The sequence below is a fragment of the Anarrhichthys ocellatus genome, unplaced genomic scaffold (assembly GCF_004355925.1).
Source record: "Anarrhichthys ocellatus isolate YVR2014 unplaced genomic scaffold, GSC_Weel_1.0 scaffold34, whole genome shotgun sequence".
Classification (NCBI taxonomy): Eukaryota; Metazoa; Chordata; class Actinopteri; order Perciformes; family Anarhichadidae; genus Anarrhichthys; species Anarrhichthys ocellatus.
Genome location: NW_022280064.1, coordinates 839,504 through 858,168, shown reverse-complemented (window position 1 = coordinate 858,168; position 18,665 = coordinate 839,504). Strand labels below are relative to the sequence as shown.

The window sequence follows — 18,665 nt, the reverse complement described above, 5'->3', positions numbered from 1 at the left end:
CACACACACACACACACACACACACACACACACACACACACACACACTTACTGTACAGCTTATTGCTCAAAACGTCTGTCTTACATTCTCCCCACCTCGTCTCAAACCAGTCACCCCCATCTCTCTCTCTCTCGCTCTCTCTCTCTCTCTCTCTCTCTCTCTCTCTCTCTCTCTCTCTCTCGCGCGCGCACACACACACACAAACAGCGCCTCAGTGAAAGCCCCTCACATTCCCACACGCGCGTTGGAGGAATTGGATGGAGCTACCGCGTCTCTCTCTCTCCGGCGTAAAAACACGGTTAACTCGCCGGTTTACTCTGCTCAACGTTCTCTCTTGAAACGCAACAACTCGCTGCAAAGGTTTTCTAAAAAAAAGAGCTGCATCTTTTCTTTTCTCTTCTTTGACGTGAAGTTTCTGGACGCAAATACCGGGAGAGAGTTTTACGCGTTCCATTAAAGACAGCCAGGAGGGGACTTCACATCAGCGGCTTTTGTAGTCTTTTCCACCACTGAGACGAGGGATATTTTCTTCCGGAAGGGAATTACCTTTTCTTTTTTTTCGTCCAGAGCGTTAACGACTTTAAATAGGCGGAGTGTTTTTCAGGAATTTCCTCGAGTCGTAAAAAGGAGCGCCCTCATTGTCCGAAGCGCACGTTCTCCCCAGATGGCGGAAAACGTGCTCCGCGCGACATAAAGTCAACGACACGGACACTTTGAAAGCGCGCAAACCCAATCAGACTGTGCCTCCTGTCATCTGAATTTTCTCCGGCATGGCGTTTCAGTGGAAGTAGCCTTCAAAGTGGGAGATGTCTTTTTACTTCCCCCCAGGTTACAGCCTAATCCCTCTCCATGCCTAAAGGCACAGTGGCAGTGACACACTCGGCTTTTTGCAAAGGTAAGAACTGACCAGTGTTTGACTTCTTCAACTCTTAAACAATCCAGGTTGGCAGCTCTACAGTCTTATCTTTTTTTATTTCCATCCATATTTAATGACGTTGTGTTTAATATTTCATGAACAAGGAAGTTTAGCATGAGCTCCAGGCAGTCTGATAATCTATTAGCGGCCTTCTTTCCACAATTGTTTGTTTTAAGCTTTAATGTGATCTAAATTACTCCAGCATAATGTATGACCATGTGGGTTTATTGGGAATACTATCTGTTAATTGTGCCAGGGTTGATTTAAATACTCCTCTCTTTATTATAATTAACTTCTTAGTTGCCTAACAAGGCATGATGTCAGTATTAATACCTTCAAAGTTGGGTCAAACGTCATTATTAATGTGTCGATGGTCACTTTCATTGTACCTTCAGTCATTACACAGCATATATCTTGGTTAAATACAGGATATTTAATGTAAATGACCCTACACACATGTTTTAAGACTCATAAAATACTCCGGTTAGAAAAATGCTTTGTCAAAATTCTTGAAATTTCATCGACTCCCTCTCCCGCATTGAAAACCGCAGAAACTGACGGGGCACAAGATGTCTCTTATTGTGAAGTCCATTCTCAGAGGTTTTCTTTGCAATGGAGGCTTCAAGTTTACACATCACATATGTATGTTTCATGTGGAAACTTGGTTGGCTTCCATATGCGTTGTCATAAAATCCTGTTCGTGTATACACTCCAACGTGATGAATGTGAAAAGTGTCACACAAATGAAGTAGCAATAAGCAAACCCCATCTTTGAGTGGAGGGAGGCTTTAACAACAGAGGCTCTGGTGCTGGTTTTATTGTCTTTAGTGTGATTAAAGTGTTGGTGAATTAGGTGCAACTGTCTCCTTGAGAGCTGTTTGAAGAACGAGGGTGACTCACTGAGCCAAATGGCTCTTCGTGAGACATCCTTAGCCGCCAACCACTTTTACGCAGAAATGCATCTGAGATTAACTTGAGAATCGTTAAGAAGTCAGGCGACATATCAGCTAATTCTCCTTCACACACATCCAGTAACTGGATAATCCTTTTTTTAAACACCCCCCACGAGGGCTTTGTCGCTCCAAAGACTCCAAAGAGGCGATGTCCTGGCCAACACATAATATTCTACAGAATTAAGAAAACATTGCTTGGTACAAATCCTCACAAAAATCACACCATAATCAAACCTGTTTAACCTGACGGACCCGGTATCCAGGGTCCACCCCTGTGGCGTAATTACAAAAATCGTGATGATTTTTATCGAACATATGCATATTAAACGGAGTCTTCAGTTTTCTGAATCCGTAAACCAACTGTAGCTTGTCCAAACCACGTCTTATAACGAAGTATTTAAACAATGAAATCATACAAATTCAGAATTCGTAAGTATACAAACAAGTTGTGTTCAAAATAATTTTCTTAACACTGTACAATATCATACTCGGTATCGCTGGGAAGTAGAAATTCAGAGCTTTCTAATGCATCTGAATGCACTTTGCATCAAAACACACAGCGGCCGCTATCAACAGGGGAGCGAAGCAGTCAAACTTCACATTTTATCGTCATACTGATATTAATCTATGTACTTGTGGCATGTTCATCTAATCAACAGTTTATACTATGTTCATTTCAAGTCCTTATTCAAGTTGTAAGTATGACTGTGAAAGCTGGGACTTTATTAATGGCAGAAAAAGCAGATAAATAAGGCTTCAGTCAAAGTCCATGTGAACGCAACGTAATCAAGAGTAACTGAAAACACCTGTGTGTCTGTGCAGATTAGGGTTCAATTAAGGGTTTAAAGGCGCAGTGTGCAGGACTTGGCAGCATCTAGTGGTGAGGTTACAGATTGCAACCAACTGAAACTTCTCTTGTGTTTGAAGCGTGTCGGAGAACTACGGTGGCCCACGCAAAAAAACATGAAAAAGCAAATGGCCCTTTCTAGAGCCAGTGTTTGGTTTGTCCGTTCTGGCCTACTGTAGAAACATGGCGGCCGACTTTGTGAAGAGAGAGGGAGGATAAAAATGATATTTTTTCCTTTATTTTATCTACATTTACTCTGGAATGGCAATACTTACAATGGATTTATATTCCTTGGCGTCTTACCTTTCAAATTAGACCAGAAATATGTATATGAGCCTTATGGTTGAGGAGCGATTCCTGATTCAATTTAGGTGTGTTATTTTTCGCTGTAAGTTAATTTGTGTTTAAATGAGAATAAAAATAATCATGTAAAAATGACCAATTCCCCTAATATCACAAATCATATCGAGATTGCAATATCAGTCAAAAATTATCGCAATTAAATATATATAAAAAAATTGTTCAGCCCTAATTCATGTCTTCGCTGAGAATGTTCCCAAGGACAAATTGAATAAGAACTGTTCATGGAAAATTAGATGTTAATGGAGGCATAGAGGAATTAAATTATTTCTTAAGCTGTGGGCCTCTAGAATCCAAACAATGACCCCACAAAGGTCCCAGGACTCCAGCTTGGGCGCCACTGCTGCAGGGCATGTTGGGAGACGGTTCGTGCCTCAGGATGGGTGTGGGTGACTGCCTGATAATCGGGACTGTGAGGGAGACGGAGTGAGTCATTTTGTAGAATTAACAGGGGGATCACGCCAGTACACACACACACACACACACGCACACACGCCTACACACACACACACACACACACACACACATGCCTACATACACACACATGCCTGGCATGAGCATCTGATGATTCAATTCAAATCTTAATTCAATTGAGTAGAGCTGAATTCATCACAGAAGCCAATGGCACGAAACTGATTCAGTGTGAAGGATGCAAGACTAATAAAAAAAAAAAAAAAACAGGATGTATCATCAAAATAATGAGGAAAGAAAAAATACAAACAAGATGGTGAAGAGGGTGCAGGATTTGACACTCGAGTGTTTGCATCAGAAAATGTGCTGCCGAAAGGTCAGCAGGAAAACACAAAGTGACATATTCTCCAGACAGATGACTCACCATTGAGTCTGTAGGAGTAAAGCAATGCACAAACACACGCTCGCTATCTGTTTATCTTCTGCTCATTCTTGTTACTCTGATACACATTCCTCCTTCACCTCTTTCCCGCTCAGTGAGATGGATGGATATGAAACACTTTTTCACAAAAATCGAAACGGCGGTGTGCTTCTTTATTAAAGAACTGCAAGAAGGACAGCGACTTCCTTCAGGTTACTGCACCAGGCTCAGCCTGAGGTCTGACTACTCAGCCAGACCCAAACATACAGGCAATTTATTTAATTTCAGTCGATTCTGTGACTCAATTCTAAATGGGTGTCGCGATGGAAAACAAAACGATTAACATTGTGAACCAACTCGGCGCTGGAAAATGTGATAGCTGCATGCAATTTTCTCATGCTTTATCACAAAAGCTCCTGCACAGGTGTTTTCACTTTTGCCTGATTAGACCACCTCCCAGGACAGTGTGTGTGTGTGTGTGTGTGTGTGTGTGTGTGTGTGTGTGTACTCATGCTATGTTGCACTTGTTACGTTGTTATATGGTGACATCATATAACTCGTAACTCCCAACATAGTTTCACAAACATTCAACTTTAGAAGAGAGCTAAGGGCATGTTCATCTAATTACCAATTTGTCAATCGTGTCAAAGTCAACATTCAAGTTGTGGTAACAACTGAGAGAGTTGGGATTTTTCTGATGCCAAAGTGTGTTTTATCTGTGATGCTACCTTTAGTTAATTCTAGTTAGCAGGGATTTTCAGTTGGCAACAACATGAAGTCAAGAGAGTTTCACATTTCTTTCAAATAAACTTAATTTGACCAAATAAAACTAAATACAAAAACAATTTAACTAACCAACAACTGGGTGTGTTTGAAATAATATAAGAAGTTATGGACTGCTGATAAAAATGATCTCAACCTACTACATAGAGATGAACGGGCAGATCCCTGGGTTGAATTCAAGATGGTGGTTCCTCCAACGTTTCCAGTTGTGTTCCAGGTGTGGCGCTGGTCAGGTTTCATGTCCTTGCCTTTCTGGAAATGCAAACAGAGAATTACACTTCAGGGATCCACAGTAAATTACTGTAAAAACAAAACAACCAAAACAGACCTGCTCCTGCTGCGAGGCGCATCATGTGCGGAAATCCATTTCACAGCTTGGTATCGCGCGTCATCTCGTCTCTCTGTGATGTCTTTCCTGTCACATCCTGCCGGCTGGAGCAGGAAACTCATTGTGAAGGATCACAGTGGTCTATCATGTTGCAGCCAATTAAAACTGCAATTCACGTTTACCTGAGGTTTGCGGTGACCATTTTACCCCCTTTTTAGTCGTTTAGTTTTAGTTCAAATTAATTTCACAGCAGTATGCAATGAAATCTACTTGATGAAACGAAATGTTGTCTCGGAAAACAGCTGATTTTTGTTAAAGTTGATTTATCATTGTCTAGTAATGTAATTGCAGATCAGTTTTGAATGCTCCTCTACGTTAGTGTGTTTATGGAAGCTGTGAAGCATATTTCGTTCAACACTTCTGCCAAAAATACCACAAGTGTGAGCTATTATGTCTGAAAGATAAAAGCTGCGAGGCACAAAAAGCAAACATGAACACTGGAAAAAGGGATCACATGAACTTCTTCCATTAAAGGATGATGGTTTTGGGTGTTTTTTGGACGGCACAAGCTAAGAGGATTTTAAATTTTAATGGAATTTCTGCCCGGCACCCATTTGCTAAAGTGATTATCTACAATTATTTGTAATATTAACGGTATACAATTTGTAGTTAATGGGCTGAAACATGCAAAACAGTATAATCCTCGAACACAGACATAAAAGAATCTGTCATTAGACAGATCCACTATTGTTTTGCTATATTGTACTATAGTATTTGACACTATATATTATATAAAACTGTACTGTACTATACTGGACTATATATTGTACGATACCATATTATACTGTATACTACAATGCTATACTTTACACAGTATTATGCTATACTATGCTACACTACAACTTATTCGACCTAACATGAAGCTGTCCAACTGAATAAGTTGGGTGTCTTTTGAGATTTTATTTAAATAACAAGAAAGTAACTGTCAAACACATAATACTAAATCAATTCTTATCAAAAATATAAATCAGTCCATGAACAAGATCTGTTCCACCAAACTGAACTGTGCTTGAATAATGACTGTGCTCGACAGTGGTGTAGGTGAACATGCAAATGAAGTACTTAAGTTTGACCCGGGCAATAATATGCTTGCTAGTATCTTCAGTATTTGAAGAACAGGTTGTACAAAGATCAGAAATCGTTCACTGCGTTTTAGCCCTCACGCGTGCAGGTCATTTCCATCATTCTTTGAAAGAAAACAGAAAGTAAATTACCGTTGCATATTCTGAACATTTGCCAAAATTCAATTTTAGCCACGATACTTCGGAAAAATAGGACTTGATAGTGTTGTTTCGAGGGTAGTCTTACATGTCTGAACACCAGCTCCATGATATTGTGACAGGTGACCTTAATTGCACAGCAGGGTTTCTGTCTCCATTTTAATCCAGCCCAAGTGAGAAAAAGAGCCACTGGCACAGTGTTGTATTTTTTTTATATTCAATAGAGCAATGTGGCCTCAGTTCACCTTACAAGAGCAGTTCATGACACAAACAAAAACACATTGTAACTATGATGGGAGACATAATGGATAATCATTTTTCTCCCCCTGCTTAGCTCCATGTGTCCATATTAGATGCCTGAGATGACGTGTTAGCATGCAGTTCACTGACTGAGGTGAGTCATTTGAGACAAACTTTTCTCAGCGTGCTTCTGGAGTCAAACACCGTCTCTGGAGTTTGTTACGTGTAGATCAAAGCATCTCCCCCACTCTCTCTCGCCTGCAGTACTCCCCCTCTGGTTGTCTTCCTCTGGTCCTGATTTCTCGCATCTTCTGCTATTTTTCTCACACCTGTCCTGTTCTCTTTCCTCTTCCACACTCTCCATCTCCAAGGGCAGACTTTACCAGTATAGGCCAGGTAGACTACCTGGTCCTGGGGCACCCAACTAAAAGACCTCCAACTCATGACTTACAAAAGGCCCCAAAGCACTTAAAAAATAAGATACGGAAACATTGTTGGACTGCATTTACCTGACAGAGAAATGTGACTGATAAGGTTGCAGATTCAGATTTGACTCAAAAACTATACCAATCGAAATACGATGCTAAAGTTATAAATAAGTTAGTTTGGCAAAAACGTTCACAATTTGAGTTGAAATGGCAGAGTGGTGGCGTTCCTGCGGGCTATCTGCTTGTGTTCGTTGACTCCAGGGAAGCGAGGTTTGTAACGGTATCCAGAATTCATGTCGTGTGAGCGGCTATATCCACCATCAAGCAGCAAAAATAACCGTCTCCCTCTCACCACCTCCTCTTCTCATTTCACCCCCCCCCCCCCCTTGCTTCCTACTCCAGCATCCTTTGCGGTCTCCTCCTTTCCTCCCCGTCTCGACCATGCATCTTTGAGATTGATGGAGAGGTGGAGTGAAATCATTCTAAACCGTGAGCTGGTTTCTTTGCACAAAATAAGAAAATAAATCAAAATGACACATGAGAAATGTTACCTTTGTTAAAAGGATTAAGACATACCTGTCATTCCTGCATAGCTGGTAGTTGCTATAGAAACGTGTCACCTGGCAGCAGCACATGTAGTTGCTATAGGGACATTGCATCATGTGACGTCTCCTATAGATGATACCACAGAAGAAGTAGGGGGGGGGGGGGGATCTCTGCTCTGTAAGACATGTTAAACTCGTGTTAGGATTGTCTGTATTTTGAAATGTAGCAGAATAAATCTCCTCCCTGAGGGGTGAGGTATGGAAAATTATTATTATGTATTTATAGTACGCACAAATAAACAGCAGGAGCAATTTAGTAATTATTAGGGCGATCACTGGAAGCCTAATTCATGATTAAATAAGCACTAATTTAGGAAACTGCTTATTAGTAAGGTGGGAAATGGAGCGGTGGATTTCGCATTATTTATAAGTTGTATGTGATAGGACGTGGAAACATTAATATTCATACAGTGTGTATGATCACCGTGTGATTAATTCACCCAAACAAAATGCGACGTTGTTGCAGAAAATAGAGCAAATTTCTCTCACCCAAACATAACTCACTGAATGGTTTCTTTATAGATATTCTGCAGGTTCGCATACAGTGTGAGCGAACTGCACAGACCCACTGGTGGGGTGTTAGGTGTTGCACACGGTTAGTGAATATTAACTTCATGTGGTCGCTGCGCAGGTCCAACACATTCTCCATGAAAGCCTTGTTGTGTCGAAGCCTGAGTGGTTTCTCATTAGGCTGCTGCTTGCTTGTCACGGCAGCGTTCTCTGTGCTTGTTTCTCACTCCTGCCTTGTTAAAACTACAGACCCACTTGGCTTGTTTTCAGCTTCTGTCCCGTCACCACTGGCAGGAAAAGCACTCTCCTTTACCGTCGGGCCTTTCTATCCGCGCATCAACCCCAACTTCTCTGGCTCAAAATAGTTTTCATCATTGTTTTTTTACTGTTCAGCTTTTTGTACAGGCTTTCATTTTCCGGTCATGACTCAGTGTTGTACCCCCCCATTGCACTGATGGAGATGAGTGCTTCTACATCCCTCTCCTTCTTTACCTCTTCTCTTGCTGTTCCCGTATTTCCAGTATCTCTCTTTTTGTTGTTGTTGCCTTCTGTCTCCTTTCCTCCATCCTTTCCCTGTATGCCCATCCATCCTTTTCTCATCTTTCAGTAAACTGAGGAAATCTCTCCCCCTGCTCTTGAAACATTGTGTGGGTTCATATTTGACGCACACCAAGGAGCGAAAGGAGAGATCCAAGCAGAGAGAGAGAGAGAGAGCGCAGAAAAACCCGAGAAGCGAGGCTGGTTGTGTTTGTCCTTGTGTGATTCACCATCTGTGGTAGAGCACTAGTAGTACCAATACAATGATTGACATGAAAAATACATTAAGATGTGAGAAGGAGAGATAAGGGTAGGAGGAGAGAACGTCTGGTTTTGTCTGCGATTCACAGTCACTTTGAATACTAAAAGCTTTGTCTGATTCTGAATCTTCAAGCAGATTTTGTTGCTTTAAGATTTGTCGACGAAAAGAAAAGGGAGAGAGACAGATGAAAGTGACCGAATTAAAGAAAATTAAAATTAGAGACAGATTCAAAATAGATCTGGGGGGAGGAGAAAGACAAATAGAGAGAGATTAGATGAGAAAGTCAGCTGGGGTGGAATAAAAGGAAGTAAAGGAGGGAAACAATTATTCAGGGTCACAACCAGGGTGCATTAGCACAGAGACTGAGTGTAAGAATAGAAGAGAGAGAGGGAGAGATTCACAGATCCGGAGGAAGAAAGAGAGACGGTAAGAGATGTAGAAGCAAGGAGGGAGAGAGGAATTAAAAAATAGACAGGCGAAGGTCATGGGTGTGTTCTTGTTCCCAAGCTAAATCAGTTGAATCCTCTTATATTCACAGACATTAAACCTGCTGAAAACAATAAATAATCGTTTCTCTGATTATTTAAGATCAAGACGATCACCGACTAAACCCTTCATACGGTTAAAAAACATAGATAACAACGACCAAGATCTAAACAGTGTAATGTAAAAAAGAGGTGCTAAATTTGGTATTCAGACCATTAATGTAGCAATAAACACCTATTTGCAATGTAAAGATATAGTAGATTAATAAAGATGAGAACAACCATATTCATTCCAGGCACAAGAGCTCCTTCTCATCATCAGGGTGTCTTTCCATCTGAAGAGTTGTTTTGGGCAAAACGTAAATGAAACTAGTTAATCATAATGAAATAAATCAAATACCGACAAAGGATTTACAAACTGTGGGTCTAAATCAAAAAGACGCCACAAGCAATTGGCCCCAAAACTATGTATGCCTGGGGAGTGCTAGAGGTGCCCGCACCAGACGGCACAGAACGCATAGACGCACCGTCGCAGCAGTATAAATCAGACGTCAGTATGTTAAATGTGATTGATGAAGTACCGGTACAATTCCATGTGAAGGCGGTGCTAAAGCAGAGGTGTTGATTGCTGCTGGGGATCACTGTGGTGACATGTTGTTTCATATTTTTCCTCAAATTGTTTAAGTTCCTAAGCAGAAGTACCAACCATAGGCTGTATATAAGAAGTGGGCGTAGTCATCGTGACATCACAGTCCACAAACCAATGGATCTTGGCCTTTTTGCATCCGATGAACGTAAATTACCGTATTTGGAATGTGGAGGAGCGACGTAGTGACGCCAAATACGACAGCGACCCGTCAAACAATCTGCAGTAACTTTGCCAGAATTGGCTCTGAAGAGGAATATGTGAAATTGCCATCCACCTTGGTTATTCCACATCCAATAACAGTCCGTTTAATCCTCTTAGTGCTAAACGGGACAATGCTAATGTTCATGTGAGCCCAGATTAACAGGCATTTAAAAACAAATGAAGGCTGCTGGAATGAGCTTGTGTTTGTTTTAAACCCTCTTTCCTTTAACAACTATTAATAGACATCTGAGCAGCTGGTGAGCGGAGAGACTATGATTCATATGAATATTATGTCATAATTGCAGCACTGTATTTCCAATTTTATAACTGCTACACCAACGTAAATAACGACGACAATGCCAACAAAAAATGCAAATGAGGGAATTGAATTGAAGTTAATATAAATTATCCAAAATGTGTGTTTTTCTCTCTGTCTGCTTTCCTTCTATTATATATATATATATACATATATGTTTCTCTGTCAAACACAGGAGCAAAGCAGTAAGCAAACATTCTGCAGGGTTTAATGTATGATACGCACAGTATGCACACACATGCACACGCCTGCCCATATTGTCCTGAGGGCCTGACAGCCAACAACAAAAACATCACCTGTACACAAGAGGAGATTGTACTGGGTGTGTACATGTTTGTGTGCTTACATCTGTATCGCTGCTAAACTGTAAGCAGCATTTCTCGAAATGACGCTGAAAGTCTGACACACTTTTACAGGAAATCACCTGCGGCTTTTCAAAAGTCCCTGCCTGTACGTAAGGTGACACGCCTGCATAAAAGAAGTCAAATTTAGCTGCTCAGGTGTGAGAGATGCTGTGCTCTAAATATTAAAGTGTCTTATATTCAGAGCATCTGGGAGACTTTGGCTATGCTGAAATACAGATGTGCGTCCCTTGACCTGTTCTTAAATGAGGTTGCTGGTAATGTTTTTTTATTGTGTGAATGTACAGTATGTGGCTCTGTGGCTCTTGTCAAATGGTTGTTTGCAGGTTGTTTTTTTCAGTTGCATCTTTTTGAGTGTGCGTATAAAAGATCAAAACACACTGGTCTGCAACAGCCATGCATCAGTGGTCGGCAGTGCAAACACACATACACACGCAGCAGATGCTGCATACAGGAGGTGTCCAACTCATTGCTAATTTGATTCTGTATCTGCAGGTTAAGTATGACTGCAGCAGCAGGTGTGCTGACAGGCTTGGCTAAGCTCAAACGCCAAGACTCCGCCCGCAATCCACACGGGCCCTCATCTACAGCGCCTGGCCAGGGAAACTCCAGCCAGGAAGCTGCCCCCAGGTAATTATCTTATTTTCATGCATTCAAAATTAAAACAAAAGTCACTTGGACCTGCAATTGCAAATTAGCTCAACTGCTTTTGGGTACTGCCTACTAGTAGCAGTTTAATTTCTATGTGATTTATGAGCGACACTGGAAATGTCGTGTGTGCCAGGTGTTACGGTCCATGCAAATGCTTTGCAATCTCTGAACATTTGTTGTATGTTATCTGTAAATATACGTCTCCATGTCTGTTTTCTTTCCATACTTTTCATTTAGAAAGCGGAAACGACGCACCGATGTTGTGGTAGTGCGCGGTAGGCTCCACCTCTACTCCGCCTCGGGGTTTTTCCTCCTCCTGGGATTGGTCATCTTGGCCGTAGGGATATGCATGGCGACGCTGGGTTACTGGCCGCACAGTGAAACCATGACCTCGGCCAGATCGTCGGCTGGAGGAGGATCGAAGACAACAACCGCTGGAGGTGCTAAAACATCTGCCACAGGTGAAGGAAATGGAGCCGAGATGGCCGTCACGGACGAGGACGTGGCCAACTCCAGCACGAGTCACGATGTGCAAGGTAAGTTAACGAAGGAATGAAAATTAACTTTTTTTTGGTTCTGAAGATTGGTTTTCTTAAATCGAGTCAGTTTCTTTGGACTTCCTCTCAACACATCCATTCTTCTGCTCCATGGTTCTCTGTATTAAATGGCTCTCACCCTCCATGTGCTCTGCGTGTAGGTACGCCCTCCAGGCAGACCGGTGGCGCTCTGACACGGTTCCTGGAACAGCATCGTCACTCTGAGAGGATGAAGATGTTCGGGCCCTTCACCATGGGCATTGGGATTTTCATCTTCATCTGTGCTAATGCCATTCTTCATGAAAACAGAGACCGGGAAACTAAGGTAGGGCTGAAATCAGAAAACACACACCCATACCCAAATAGTGGGACATGCATCAGCGTCTACCTGGCACCAGAGAAATTAAATATTAGAGTTGCCAGTGGACTTTGAGGGTCTACACGTTATTAGCCCAATAAGCTGTAAAGAAAATATAAACAGAACTGATATTGCCTTGCAAGGTCTGAAACACAGATGTGTGCAGAAAGTGGTTCTTCAAAAGGTTACGAAGGACAATTTCAAACAGGTTTTTCAATTCTAAAAACACAAAACCTCAGTCAATAGAAGATGTAGTTAATATTCCTCCCCAATTCTGAATTCTCATTTCAGTTCTTCCTCCACACTCTACAAAATGAGGTGCATGCACAGTGCAGTCATCCATATTCATCCGATCCACATAACTAACATGCAAATCATATTTCTGCCAACCTCGTCCCATCCCCATCCCTGCAGTTTTCCTCTGATCACATTATCTCTGCTCGTATGCCCTCTCTCTCCCTTCCTTGATTTGATTTATCCTCTCCTCCTTCCTCGCCCCCTTTCCAGGTAATCCATGTGAAACGTGTATTCCAAGGTCACATCCAACAAACGCGTACAAATTTGAAACTAGAGAATAATATGTTATAATGGAAAATTAAACGTATTCTCAGTTTATCCAAACACTTCTGCCATTACTGTTAGTATATTTCTCTTCTGCACTAGATCATCCACATGCGAGACATGTACTCCACCGTCATTGACATCCATCGGCTCAGGCAGAGAGAGCAGAAACAACACCAGCACCGCGACAGCACCTATGCAAGAGAAGTTGGGGATCTTCGAGCCTTTGGGGCTGACAGCGCAGCCCGGTTGGCCAGCAACTCCCTGCTGGCGTTCTCCTCTCGGGCCGGAGGCGGCGCTGGAGGGGAAGGGTCTGCAGAAGAGGAGGAGGTGCTGTTAGGGGACGAGGAGTTTCGCAGACAAGGGGGGCAGGCCAGGTTGGATTGTAGCTTCGCGGGGCTGCTGGCGCCTCTCTACAAGGATCACCCCTTCAGGCTGGCCCGCTCAGAGTCGGTGCGCCACCAGTGGTCGGTGGACAGAGATGGGGAGAAGGGAGGACACCATGCACGCTCTATTGTCTCCTCCTCTATCTCTGCATTCACCCTCCCCGTTATAAAACTCAACAACTGCGTTATCGATGAGCCGGAGATGGAGGCGATTACTGAGGAGGAGAGGGGAGGAGAGAGGCGGGACGGAGAGAGGTCACAGCCTTTGAGCTCCATGGAGTCTCTGGTGGTTCCTGTAGCATCCGTTGCCAAGGCCTCCAAACCGCCGGGCTTACACCGGAGCAACTCCGCCTCCTCTTCCTCCCACTGCTCCTCCGTCTCCTCTTACTCCCTCTCCCCTGCTCCCTCCTCTACCTCAGGCTGCTGGCTCTCCCCGGGAGCAGCAAGGAGTGACTTTGGCTCCAACTCCTCTCTGCACATGCTCGGAAGCCACTCCAAGTCTCTGGACCTGGAGCGCGGACCGAGCATGCTCAGCGTGCACCCGGAGCAGCGGAAGCACCCCAGCTGGCCCCGCCTCGACCGTAGCAACAGCAGCCGTTGTAACGGTGGCAATCGGGGGGGCAGCAGCAGCAAAGGCTACGCGCGGCTGGAGGACAGGGAGGAGCAAGGGGAGCGGCTGTTGGATGCGTCGGCGTCTGCGGCGGCAGCGAGACGCGAATACAGCAGGCGGGAGAAGCTGCTAATGATATCGAGGTCGCATAACAATCTGAGTTTTGAGCACGACGAGTTTAACAGCACCACACTGAAGAGGGGCAGCTCTGAGACTCGGTTCTGAACGTAAGGTACAGCTCTGTCCTGTTCTGTAAATTGCTCTCCAGACTGTAAGAGTGTACAGTGCGTTTGTGTGGAGGACACTGACGAGCTAGAAAACTCAAAACGTGGTTTCAAAGAACACTTTTTGTCAGCGCCAGGATGGAGAGTAGGAAGTAATGGACCATCTGGCACTGTCGAAGGTTCGGGCCTCATGCCAGCACGGAGCTGAATGCCTACTGTAGGTCCACAAATGCTGTATCTGACCCTGACCTGTGACCTCTGTGGAGGGAGCTACACGGATCAATACAAATAAATCACATTACAACACGAGTCTACTTTTAACAGGATCTCGAGTCTTTTGAAAATTGCTTTTCTTAAAAAGTGTTACACGGTTTCGGTCCAGCAGCTGCTGGTGAACTCAAGGACACACTGGAAGCGCTTGGAGCAAATTTCTTCCTCTGTGGGTGGCAGCGACACAAAAGGCATAGTTTTTATAACAAGGTCCAGGCACAACCTGAGAAATGAACACGACCAGTTGAATATCAAAAAAGAAGAAGCTGAGACAGTAACAGTGATATGAATGATATTAGTCTGTATGGCACCTTTGAATTGCTTAATATGGTTGTAGAGACGGACTGAAAATGATCATTTTTAACTGATCTACACAGATATGAAAACTAAACTCATCCAAAATCAGCTTGTATATAATTTTTATAATAGCCTGGTGTAAACCTATATGGCATACTGCAGCAACAATGCTCTAAAGTCCAAAAGACAGATATTAGTGGTAAAGTATTTGTTTTAAAGGCGGTTGATGTGTGTGTGTATGTGTGTGTGTGAGTGTCTGTATGTTTTATCCTCTGATCGTAGCGGATCTAGAGCTCCATAAAAGTCAGACAAAAGCAGTTACTATAATGTCAGTACGCCACGGCACGGATATGAGTTAAATAAAGACGCTGCAGGCTGCAAAATACAATAACGGAGTCCATGTTGCCCTGCAGTCATAATATTGCTGCCCTTTTCCAAGAACTATAGTAAGTTTTGTCCGATACTGAAAACTAGAAGTAATAAAAATGTTTATGTCTCTGCTACCTGCATCTCAAGTTAACTTCTTATTAGAAAATGTCCTCAGGATGTGCAGTCTATTATTCATATGTTGATCATTTTTGTAGAGTTATTCACAAACCTTTTCAGTATGAGAGAAAGCCATAATATTTAATATGTATAGACTTGAGTAGGACCAGAAGTATGATCACTTAAGGCTGAAACTACTGATGATCAGCAATTCATTTCAATCAATCAATGCTCTATGAAATGTCAAAAATAATGACAAATATTAATCACATCTGAGGCATTTCTACCTGATGAATTACTTAAAAAATTGATTAAGAGAAGTGCCATTGATTAGTTTTAAGTCCATCAACAATTTTTTTGGCTCTGCACTATTGATTGTGATGTACCGCCATTGCACTCGAGCCAGCAGTTAGTCACCATCTACACATTTATCTTGTATATCTGTGGAAATCCAGTAAGCTTTAAGTTTCTAACAATTTACATATGGTATGCCATCCCTAAACTCACTTCTGAGCATTTTTGGGGCGAGAAATCAACCGTGTAGATCTAGAATATTGGCAGTTTTACAAAAATGTAATATCTGCTCCAATGTTTTCGGAGTTGAGAAGCTCCACAAACTGGCGCAACAACCACCGCTGTGAGCTGGCCGGAGCTCTCTCAAGAGACCGGTCTCATATACAAGAGGCTTTTATTTCCCTCATGACGGATGGTTTGTTTAAATATCACAACACACACGTCCATTAAAAAATTAACGAGAACCTGTGGTTATCTCGGCAGCCGGCCAGTCACGCTCACAGACGGGCAAAGGGACAGAGCGGCCTCTGACGAGGCAGAGACACAACATGACCCTGACTAATAGGAATGCACTCTTCAATATTGTAGATGTATATTTCCACTGTTTTGTTGCTGGGACCGAAAAAGCAGTTTGAGCAAATTTTGTCGAGCAATGTTTTGTAATTACAGTTGATTTTTTTGCCCCAGTGCTTTCAGAACTTGTTTATGCAGTATGTACTGAATACTGCATTTATCATTAGTATGTAGTAGACGGTTTTGAATACAGCCCGGGGCTCTGCTCATTTCTGATATTTCCCCAAAGATCTTTTTCCTCCTTTAAATAACAAAAAAAACAATTACAGATTATAAAAAAGGACTTTAAAATATGATACATGCTGTTTTCTGCTATAGTTCCCGTTTGTCTACGTATCTTAGCCTTTTATTTATTTCATTTTTTGGGACTTTTTTCTTTTTTAGGAGTGCAGGATTCTTACCAGAGAGCTTCATCAACTGGTTCCCAGCAGAGAATGCGTCAGTGTCCAAATAAATTGTATTTTCACTGTAAGGTGTTTTGTCCCGAGTGTGTTTAACCAACGCTGAGACCTACTCAAGGATTCACACATAGGAGCTCTTCTCAGGGGTCAACGGGAGGTAACGGCATCTCCTGGGTATATGCACACATCCTAACACATTACAAACACATGATTAATTCCTCTTTCTCTCCCTTTCTTCCTCCTCTCTTCGTCCCCTGCATGCAAAACAATAATAAAAGGTCCCGATGAATCATCGTCAATTATCGTATTCTCCACAGCTGTGTGTGAACAACACACACACACACACACACTCACGCACGCAAGGACCAAAGATGTTATTAACATGAAAGCATAAATACATATTTTTCCTCGAATGCAAATATAGACACACAAAAGCATAAACAGGCTTTCCTTCGCCCTCTTTGTTGAGATTTTAATGTGAATATGAAATGAGAGGCAAAAGTCTTTTTGAGCCAATATTTTTTTCCTTTCAGCAAATCACTCAGTGTTGTAATTTTAATGTTGGAGTATCTAATTGCCAGGAAACATCGGGCTAAATTATTGACTTTGAGTCTTTAATACAGTCACATGGAATCAAAGACCCTACAGACCTCACAGTTTTGATCAAGAACAAGTCTTTTTCCCTGAATGTTGCATAGTTACACGATAGTCATGGCACAAAAGCACTACAGGACTTCCTGTAATTACATTTTGGTTGCTAATGCATCTCCCGTCAAGACAGATGGCTGAGTTATGGAAGCAATTGAATCAAATGTTCCCAATGATATACTGTGTGCACGGAAATAAATCCAGAGAATCTGAAATGCAAGTGCCTCTTCGCCGTCATCCTTGGTGCTTCAACAGGTGGTGCATCCACATCTCGGTTTCCTCTTTCTAAAGGAACACAACAGAGCAGGGCACACGAATGAGCTCCATCATCTGGGTACTTGTTTAATCGCGAGCCGATGTGTTACGGAGAGACAGCTCGCGCCTTCTCACCTCCTCGGCTGTGTCACACATTTCAGCTATAGCTGAGGGACTGTGAGTCCATTTTGGAGAGACTCACAGTCCTGTAATATTCTGCAAAATGACATGATGTGCATGAGGCAACAACCGTTCAATTTTCTATTGATGTACTGAAGCAGAGTCCCCAGTTATTACGCAAGTTATTACAATTCGTCCTGAGGGGAACATGGATATCTGTACCAAATTGCTTGGAAATCCATTCAATAATAAACGCAAAACCACAAATGTCAACCTCATCGTGCCACTAGAGGAAAAGTCGGGGGATCATCAAAGTGGCTAGGATCCATCGTCTGGGGACCTTGAACGCCTGTAAAAAATTGTGCATCAATCAAGCAGATAATTTAGTTAAGCGGTGGACCAACGGACCAAATAACCGCATCAGTGAAAACGTTGACATGTTGATGGCATTAGAGTAAATGTTAGAGAATCTCCAGAGTCAGTGAGATCCGTCCTCTGGGCTCCGTGGATATCTATACCAAATATCTGTCAACAAACCTGGCATTGCCATCCCTCGAGGTATTCTGCTAGCTTGGCTAAAAATTAAACTGTATATTTGTGTGAAGTTTTATGTCTTCCGTTAGGGACGAATGAGCTTGTAGCTGAATGCCAAAGACGGGGTATGGAAAGTATGCAGGGGATAGAGTAACAAATTGTAGATTTTGGTGTCTTTATGAGGTTTGTGGCAATATGAAAAATATAGACAACAGCCTCATCCTTTCACTTGCAAAGGATGACTTATTCAACCTGATGTCATGAAAGCTCTGACATTTGCTGTTCTAGACACCTGCTTTTGAGTCGCTTTCTCCAAGAAAACATGTGCAGAGCGTGAGGCTTTTCACAATTCACAGAGCAGCAGTCTGGAATCAACCGAATAAGAACCGGATAGTACACTGAACAGTGAAAGCTACCACGGTTGCACAGACAAAGAACAGGGTGCCAGCTACAGAAACTCAGTCTGCTGCCTCACAAAGAACCAGCCAATCTGGACTTTGGTTCAAAAGGAAACGGAAAAGAAAATATTCCAAGGCTGTAATAAACACACCACTGTGGCTTGCACAT

General features: G+C 42.6%; 1 protein-coding gene across 3 annotated transcripts; it reads left to right on the top strand.

The window, feature by feature from the left end:
• Positions 1-231: 231 nt before the first annotated feature.
• Positions 232-16,612, top strand: tmem200a (transmembrane protein 200A). Of its 3 annotated transcripts, XM_031866167.1 has the most exons (6): positions 232-895; positions 6,634-6,693; positions 11,390-11,524; positions 11,783-12,081; positions 12,243-12,406; positions 13,103-16,612. In XM_031866167.1, exons 3-6 carry the CDS (start codon positions 11,397-11,399, stop codon positions 14,219-14,221), a joined length of 1,710 nt encoding a protein of 569 aa, XP_031722027.1. In that variant the 5' UTR covers positions 232-895; positions 6,634-6,693; positions 11,390-11,396; the 3' UTR covers positions 14,222-16,612. The 3 variants fall into 3 exon arrangements, with proteins under 3 accessions (XP_031722027.1, XP_031722026.1, XP_031722028.1); XM_031866166.1 differs by lacking the exon at positions 6,634-6,693; XM_031866168.1 differs by lacking the exon at positions 232-895 and having other exon boundaries at positions 2,922-6,693.
• The last annotated feature ends 2,053 nt before the right edge of the window (positions 16,613-18,665 follow it).